The sequence below is a fragment of the Poecilia latipinna genome, unplaced genomic scaffold (assembly GCF_001443285.1).
Source record: "Poecilia latipinna isolate Pla-1442-1.1 unplaced genomic scaffold, P_latipinna-1.0 Scaffold5495, whole genome shotgun sequence".
In the NCBI taxonomy this organism is placed as follows: Eukaryota; Metazoa; Chordata; class Actinopteri; order Cyprinodontiformes; family Poeciliidae; genus Poecilia; species Poecilia latipinna.
The window spans coordinates 1-8,668 of NW_015118111.1; the positions used below are offsets into that span (position 1 = coordinate 1).

At 37.8% G+C, this 8,668-nt stretch overlaps 1 protein-coding gene across 4 annotated transcripts; it reads right to left on the minus strand.

Annotated features, from left to right (window-relative positions):
- Nucleotides 1–22: 22 nt before the first annotated feature.
- LOC106943583 (uncharacterized) lies at nucleotides 23–6,554 on the minus strand. 4 transcript variants are annotated; one of them, XM_015026888.1, is made up of 7 exons: nucleotides 6,196–6,554; nucleotides 3,563–3,639; nucleotides 3,072–3,342; nucleotides 2,960–2,983; nucleotides 2,633–2,704; nucleotides 376–470; nucleotides 23–248 (listed from the first exon to the last, which is right to left on the minus strand). In XM_015026888.1, exons 2-7 carry the CDS (start codon nucleotides 3,626–3,628, stop codon nucleotides 159–161), a joined length of 618 nt encoding a protein of 205 aa, XP_014882374.1. In that variant the 5' UTR covers nucleotides 3,629–3,639; nucleotides 6,196–6,554; the 3' UTR covers nucleotides 23–158. The 4 variants fall into 4 exon arrangements, with proteins under 4 accessions (XP_014882374.1, XP_014882373.1, XP_014882372.1 ...); XM_015026887.1 differs by lacking the exon at nucleotides 6,196–6,554 and adding an exon at nucleotides 4,623–4,738; XM_015026886.1 differs by lacking the exon at nucleotides 6,196–6,554 and having other exon boundaries at nucleotides 3,563–4,585.
- Between the last annotated feature and the right edge of the window lie 2,114 nt (nucleotides 6,555–8,668).

Below are 8,668 nucleotides of genomic sequence, written 5' to 3' on the forward strand. Positions count from 1 at the left end.
TAGAAATAAAATGAGATTTCTTAAATCAGGTTAAGCATTAATCAGAGGTAAACTAAACCAAATGAACGAGTTCTTCCCTCTGAAACTATTAACTGGCTGCAGCAACTTCAGTCCAAGTGTTTAGAAACAAAGGAAATAAACTTACAGGAAGTGGTCGTTTAGACACCAGGTCCATCTCTAGGCGTATTGATCAGTTCAGAACCGCTTTCTGGATCAGATGAGATGCTGCTGGATCCGTCAGCTGGAGTCTGAAGAACCAAAAGATTCAGAGAATCAGAGATTAATGTCCAGCTGCTGCTTCACCTCATGTCACCGACCTCTCAGGAGAAGAGACCTGATATTAGGAGAAACTCTGAGACCAACTGAAAGAATCACCTTCTGGGATTTATGGCGTTTCTGTGCCAACCAGATGAGGAAGAGGAGGAGAGGGATGAAGCAGCCCAGAAAAATGTAGAGTCCAATCCGTCCTCCTGAAAGACCAAACACTTTTATTCTCCAGCAGAAACGTAAAGTTAAGTTACCTTATTGTTACCTTTGTTTATTGTAAATAACACAAAGGTTAGATGTTTTTTTGTGATGGAAACGTTTTACATGATTAACAGCAAGACAGGAAAAAAAGGATATAAAGCAACTACATAAGCACTTTGTATTGCCTTGGTGCTGAAAATGGGCTAAATAAATAAAATTACCTTTAAACTTTAGCTTCAGTTAATAAGAAAACAAGGTTCTGAAGTAACTTTAAATAATCTGATTGGTTGAGTTAAAGAACTGCACTGGTGGAACAGGCTGTGCATAAATCAGAGGTTCCCAAAGATTTTCTAGGCCCCTTATGGATTATAATAAAATCCCCCCAAAAAGAAAAAAAAATCAACTGGGTACAAACATCGTTCAGCCAGACATAAACCTTTACACATATTTTGTTTTCAAACTCCACTGAAGTTTATTTCACACTTCAGGTTGAAACAAAACGAACTACAAACATCTTTACAGTGAAACACTTTGTCTAACTGTGTTTTTAGTTCTATACTGTAGAAAAGTTTTCTTTGTTGTCTGTTATTTCAAACATTTTTTTTATTTGTGACAACATTCAACTTTGCTGTCATCAGCACATTTAAAAATAGCCTCTGTGCAAAATGGGGTTAAAACATGAGCAGAAGTTAAAATAAAGGTTTGTTGAACAAACGTTCCTTTAATCCTCCCGTCTTTCCAGTGGCTCGGTGAACCTGCTTGTTGCTGCAGATCTTCAAAATCAGGGTTGCAGTTGTGACACTGATTTCATTTTCAATGTCCAGCTTTGATCTGCATTTGGTTTTGATTGAGGCCACAGCAGTAAAACCTTTTTCTCAAAGGTAGGATGTGGCAAAAGGCCAGTGCTCTCTTCCCTAGCAGAGGGTGATCTTTCTCCACTCCAGTCCAAAACGCAGCCAGTGTCTTTGACCTAAACTGCTGCCTCATTGTTGAATCGGAGGCGATATCAATGAACTGCTCCTCTTCTGATGTGCTGAAGTCGGCAGGTGGTGTTGCACTGAAGGCATCACGGATCCAGTCGTGTTCTTTGGAATCCTGCACCAGGAGATATTTCTGGAAATGTTTCTGAAGGGCAGAGATGTGTGTGTTCATGCATGAGGTCACTGTGTTCTGCAGCTTGTTGTCTTCAGTGAAGGATTTTACGCTCTCAGATGAGTCCACATTTCCATCTTTCACCTGCTGCCCCCACATCTCTAGCTTTCTGACAAATGATGTGACTTTATCTGCCAAATGTGGAAGGTGTGTGTTTGAGCCTTGCATCTGCAAATTCAGTCCATTGAGTTTCAGAAACATGTCACTGGGATATGCAACTTTCATGAGGAACTTGTTACAGTTAAATTTGTGGGTAAGATCCCTGCCTTCCTCCTCCAAAAAGATGCGGATCTGATCTCGCAGTTCAAAGCACCTTCCCCCGCCGTGAAATAGAACAGCTGTGTGGTCGGAGCCCATTTCCTCGAACAGTGCCAAAAACATCCGGGCTTTGACAGATCGTGTTATAATGTAGTTGACTGTCAATAACATGGTTCATTACTTCATTCAGCTCAGGACTCAGCGCTTCACGGTGCATCATGCAGTGTGTCCACTGCACATCGGAGAGAGGCGCTTAATGAGCGCTTCCAGACCTCCTGGTTTCCCAGCCGTGTCTGTGTAGATCCCCACACAGCTCTCCCTTTCAGATCGGCCTCTTCCAAGTAGAAGTCAATGATTTTAAAAAGTTCTTCTGCAGTGGCTCCGCCAGGAATTTGTTTGCAGAAAAGCAATTCCTCCTTCATCTTATTTCCATTGATGAATCTGACATAAGTTATCAGTAAGCAGTCTTTGTTCCAGCAGGGGCGAGTTATTGTGATAAATGATAATATTGCTGTTTGAGACCATTTTCCAGCAATCTAACTGTTTAATAATGTAAAAACACATTCTCAAACTTTAAGTTGCAATGAACACTTAACACAGGAAGCGGAAGACATGGACATGATTGAGCTTGTTTTTAATTAATCATCTGAATAATCGATTTATTGCAACAGGACTATTTAAGTCTTTGATAAAAGTTGGAAATTAAATTAGTTGATGTGATTGTTCAAAATCAAAAGAGAAAACAGAAACTTACTTTGATTGTTTGATTCAGAGCCGCCTGGTGTGGAGAAGCCGGATTTCTGTTTTGTTACAGGTTCAGTGGTTCCTGAAGAGAAACATAATTTTTGTTGTTTTACAGAAATATTTGTGATTTTATCCAGAAAGCAGTTGGATTATTTTAATCAAACTTCAGTTTTTCCTGAATTTAATATAAAAACATCTCATAGTTTATCTGAAACTTCAATAAAAGGTGGAGATGCTAAAATGTCTCCGTTTATGTCCTGATTAGTGTCTGATCAGGTTTAATTCTGCTGCTCTGTTTCAGTGTTTTAGTGAATTGTGTGAATGGACTGATACTCACTGTTGGGTTCGGGTCGAGGACAGTCTGGAACAGAAACACCAGAATTCAGGTCAACATGTTCTGACCGGTTCAACCAGCAGGAACATTCAGATATAAATGTGGATTTTCTTACCAATCTGGTTGAAGAAGAGTTTTCCATTTACTCCCTCCATTCGTAGCTCCTCGCTGCCAGTGAGGTTCCACAGAACCAGGAGGACGGTCTCTGGTCTGGCCGAGTCGTTGAGGCACACGGAGCATTTAGAGGAGAAGATGGAGGAGAAGTCACAGGGAGCCAGCTCCAAAGTGTTTCGCTCCCAAAGGTTCCTCGTGTCATGGTGTTTGTCATAGATGAGTGTAATGTCTTTAGCCTCTGAGGAACTGGAGCTGAAGCAGGTGAAATCAGCCTGAAAAACAAGAAACAGGCTCCATGTCAGCAGCAGAAAGTAAAGGACACAGAAATAAAATAATAAAACTGGAAACAAGAACAAGGCCTGAAATGGGAAAATATGTCAAAGAGAAACAGGGAAAAATTGGTTTGTTTGTTTTTTTTTTTTGCAGATTCTCAATTTATATAAGAGCCATGTTTGTTTTACATATATCTTTAGATTATGAAATATTACTTACTTTTCCTTTGGTGCACAGCGTTACCAGGATCAGGGACAGAAACATTTCCCAAGCATAACACTCCATACTTTATGCGCCTGTTTTAAAAAGAGCCATTCAATTCACATTATAATAAAGTTTTTACAAATATTACTTAAAATCAATTCATTTTATAGTTTTCTTTGTGTAAATAATCACAGTTTAGCAGATTAACAGATATTCAAAACAGAAGAAAAAAAGAAAATAAAACACACCAAAGAGCTTGTTTACGTTTCTATGTTCAGATTATAGCCCAGCTTTCTGTTTGGATAAAACAACTTTACTTTAAATGTCAAAGGAGAAAAGAGCTTTTATGTTAGCATATTAGCTCGGTGAGGACAGCGTCTTGTTACGAATTATAATTCTTTACTTTTGTCGTTTTAATTCGAAGGAAAACAGTCTAATAATACTTATTTCCAACAACATTACTAAACTGAATGTATACATATTTGCTAAATAATTTAAAAAGTCATAGTTGAGTATTTTGAAACACACTGTCGACACTTCCGGGTCCATCTCATCTCCACACAAAAAAATAAAATATAAAACAAAACAATAAAGTAAGTTAAAAAGCAGTCTTAATTATTTCAATAGTTTGTTTTTCTGAGCAATTCTGAATATGCCAAGTGGCCTCGCAAATCAGAAAACTGTTAGCAGACAGAGCTAACTTAGCATGTCGTGTGTAAACCCGTCACTACACACGACAAAAGTTATAATCTTGTTATAGAATCGCCGTTTACAATGCCGAATTTATACCAATACGTCATAGATTAATATGCTAAATAGCGCAACCGATTAGTCTGTTAAGCTATCAACAGACAGTGTTAGATTAACACCGGCAGTCTGTTAATCTGTTTTAAAAGGAAAGCTAACAGGCTAACTGTTTGTTAGCACACAAGCTGGCCTAACACAGACAGCCTTTCTATTTCTTCAAGTAAAATTAACTAACTGAGCTTTCACACAGTCTCAATTATTATTCATAGATTATTGAAACAAAAAGATTTGAAAGTTAAATTTTCCAACCAAATCGGAACAAACTAACCTGACAGCAAATAAGAAAAAACTGTCGGATGACAGAAAAAATCTGCGGCTCCTTCTTCTTTTTGTTTTATGGCGGTTTGCAAACAACTTACAGGTGCATTACCGCCATCGTCCAGACTGAAGTATAGATTAGATGCCCTACCACTATAATCTTCCAGTAATACCTGACTTCCTAAGAAAACTAAAAATGCTGTTAAATACTACATCCTCAGACGATCTTTGCAGCAAATTTTTAATATCTAGTTTATTTTTTATTTCTATTTAACTCTTTGATTAACACCTCTCTTTCCTGACAATACTTATTACATTCTAGAAAAATATGCTACACTGTTTCTGACTCTCCACAATAACTACACAAACCTGTACTATGTTTATTAATCATTTTCAAAGTACTAAAATCTGCGGCTGAAACCCATCAACTCTATTAAAGATACAAATAGGTCCATATAAAAATTATTAATATACGAATAAAGAATATAAAATCAATCTTAACTCGGTTTACTTAATTGCAAACAGTTAATTTAACCAACCTTACAGCTATTGTTTGGTTCGAAGACTGAAACTCAAGTCTCAACTGTTATGCCAAAGGTCTGACGCTTTCCATTCCTTTTTTTTTTTTTTTTTTGCGGATGGCAACCAAGTTAAGGTACTTTAACAGCCCCAGCTGCCGGGTTGGTCTGTAAACGTCAATGGTAATGGGAGGGAATATTCACGATGTTTATACATAGAGGTGTAGCCTATTACTGTCACCTAACGGAGACTTCTCAAAACTTATTCTAAAAATATTAATATTAAACAGACAGTCGAGCCGGAAAGGACATAACATAATCGCGTCCAGATTTACTGGATCCGCAATTCAGTACGGATCCAGACAGACGTTGCTTTGTACTCAAGTTGCTATTTGGCCCAGAATGTTTTCTTTCTGCTGAATAATTACAACGGTCCAAGATGACGTGGTTCCGGTGTTACGTTTCCAAACTCTGACAAAACTCAGGTCCAGTGTTTCCCTACAATAAAGTGCAGCTAAGTTCCTCCGTCCTATTCCCTTCATACCTGACTATGCAAAAAAGATGTTAACCACTACGTCTTTTCCTAGAAGTAAAAAAAATAAAAAATAACTTGCCTTGGTCTTTTTAATTGAAAACTTAAAACCAAAATTTTGACTGACTCCACAGTTAGACTTTATTCTTGAAACTTGTGTGCAATAAATTCTGTATTTTTCCAAAATGTCCCCCCATCCTAAAACAGATGAGCTACAGACAAACACCCACCCATCCATTTTCTACACCCTTGTCCCAAGCGGAGTCGGGAGGGAAGCTGGTGACAGATCATCAGTCTGTCGTAGACAGACAAATACATCATTCATCTTTATTCAACCATTAAGGTTATGACAGCGTTTTTAAATATAGTGACGTGGTGGTGACCACCAAGCGCCGCCTAGTGTTACTTTCCTTCAAGTACAGAAAAACAAGAAGTTAAAAAAAAAAACGACACCGAGAAACAGGTTTGGTTGGCGGCATACAGCTCAGAGTTCTACCTATATCTATATATCTATAACTAAAACGACAACTCACCATTTTCCTGTCCTTGCTGTTGGCCTGGACCGAAGAAGCCGTTCAGAAAACTGTCCAATATCAAGTCTTTCGCAAAAGGAAAGAGTAAAAACAGATCCAACATAAAAATGACTCATGTTTCAAACATATAGTCGCGGAAAAGAAGATAAAGAATAAAAGCCTGGTTCTTTAAATGTGTCCCAGGTTTAAACCAGAAGGTCGTCGTCCTAAATCCAGTCAGAACCGAACCACAGAAGAAACACGGTGAAAACCGAGTTAACATTTTTAGATTGGAAAAAATATAAATCTTCTTCAGTTACTTTCCTCCTCTTTCGGGACTTTTATACTGGTGAACGCCAAACCAGTTTAGTAACTAGTTACTGACACCCAGTGACTTGAGAGTCAGTCCAATGTGAAATCACGAGAGGAGGAGTCAGTGCTGCACTATATAACAGTCAGTGGTTGGTTTCTTTTTAAGGAGAACAAACTGCGTTATGAGATATTACATTCTGTTGACTATAAGATGTGTTTATGATCACTTTTAACTGCTGTTATGCTGAAATGTGCTATACAAGTAAACTTGATTAATTGTATTGGTAAGTTTTATTTATTTAGCTCTTTTTTAGACACCAGTTACTAAGTAATTTATAGTAAAGATGTAAAAAAACAACAACTTATGAAACAGTAAAAATACAATGAACCAATTTTTCTAAAACACGTTACAGCAACATACAATTGACATAACAGCCCTTATCTTAACTTTATAATGAGTTCTCTTCTGATTGAACTTGTTTTTTTATCTTGTTTTATTTCCAAACCTAAAGCTGGAGACATTTTTAAGTTTAGGAATGTTGGCTAAGTTTGGTGTTAAGTTAAAATTGCCCTTAGATAAAAAGTAATTTCATTTAGAAGAATGAAACCTGACAAAAATGGTTATAGACAAACATGTAGACTGCACAACATATTGTAAAAGTCTGTAATTATGTTTCAGTGTTTTGATCATTTTAGTTTTTAATCATATGTGTGTCATCACAGGTGAAGAATACTAAAACAGTGGTGTTGAAATTATCTTACTAATTTTTCAACTGAAGTGAGCAAGAGAGCAAAGAGCAGAGGCCATGTGGGAGGGCAGAGAGAAAATGACATTTGTCAGACAGAAAACTCATCTATAAATAAACATGGCAAATGCTTTATCTCAGGACTTTACGTTTCTAAACTTGGAAATGTAAATGTAAAGAATAACTTGAGAATTGGCTCAGCTGATGACAGCACAAAACAGAAAACGACTCCAAGGTTGAGAAAATGTTTGGCTCCTCTCCAGGACTCTGCAGGCAGCGATAAGGCCGAGTTAGACATGTTTCAGGAAGGAGAGCCTGATGGCTTCCTCTTGTTTGCTCAACTGCCATGTGGGGGAAGGGAAACTTGATCTGTGTAACATTAACCCTGTGTAAAGCACAGCTGCACAGACCAGCTAACATTAGTGACTCTAGTTGTATTCAGCTGAACTGAGGATAAAACTGCCTTCAGGACTGTGAGGTTGTAGCTGGTTCAGACTGAGGAACATGGTAATAAATGTGTTAAGTTCCACATGTTAGTCTCCCACTCTGCTCTGCTTTAAGCTGTTTGTCATTTTGTTCTCAGTGTTTCAGTTGAGTGTTTTTCACCCTGGTAGAGAAAAACCCCAGCGGACCAGAGTTTCCAGAACTTTTCCAGAACTGAACAGACTTCAGTTCGCTGGCTGTGTGTCATCAGATCACTGTGAAGCTTTTGTGAGAGAAAGAGGAATCCAGAACAGATCAGATTAACTGTTTCATTTTCAGACTGAAACGACTCCAGTTCTGACTTGTTCTGGTCCAAAATCTGTTCTGAAAGAAATTAGTGAAAAGAATGTGAAACATGAGACATGCAATATACTTAAGATAAAAACAATTATAACTTTAATTCTTTCAATGTAACTTTGAGACATTTATGATTACTATCAGGGTTTTTTGTTTATGAGTTTCAGTGCAATTTGATATTATTTTACTTTGGTAAAATAATATTTTATTCAGGGAAAATAACAACTATAACTACTTTTAGCACTTCAAAAATTATAAATAACCAGAAAAATTAGCAAGAAAAGAAACTAGGCTGCAACTTAGGGTTTGATGTTTAGATTCCTGTCTAAGGGTGAATGTTTCATCATCCAGGCGAAGCGAAGAATCAAACTGAGAGGCTGAGCTGAGAAAACAAGCTGTGTGGGGAGGACAGAGAGAAACATGCATTAGGCAGACAAATAGCTGCTCTGTAACCGCAGGCGGGTAAATGAGTCAGAGTTGGAAATGTTTCATGAAGGTGGAGTCAGATCTCTTCCTGCCTGCAGAACTGCTGTGTGGGGGAAGGGAGACTTTCAGCTCTGCACTGTAAAAACCCTGTGAAACTACAACTGCTGTTCACCCTGCTTGTTTCACTTCCTGAGGCAGACAGAAATACAAATATGCAAACACAGGTTTTA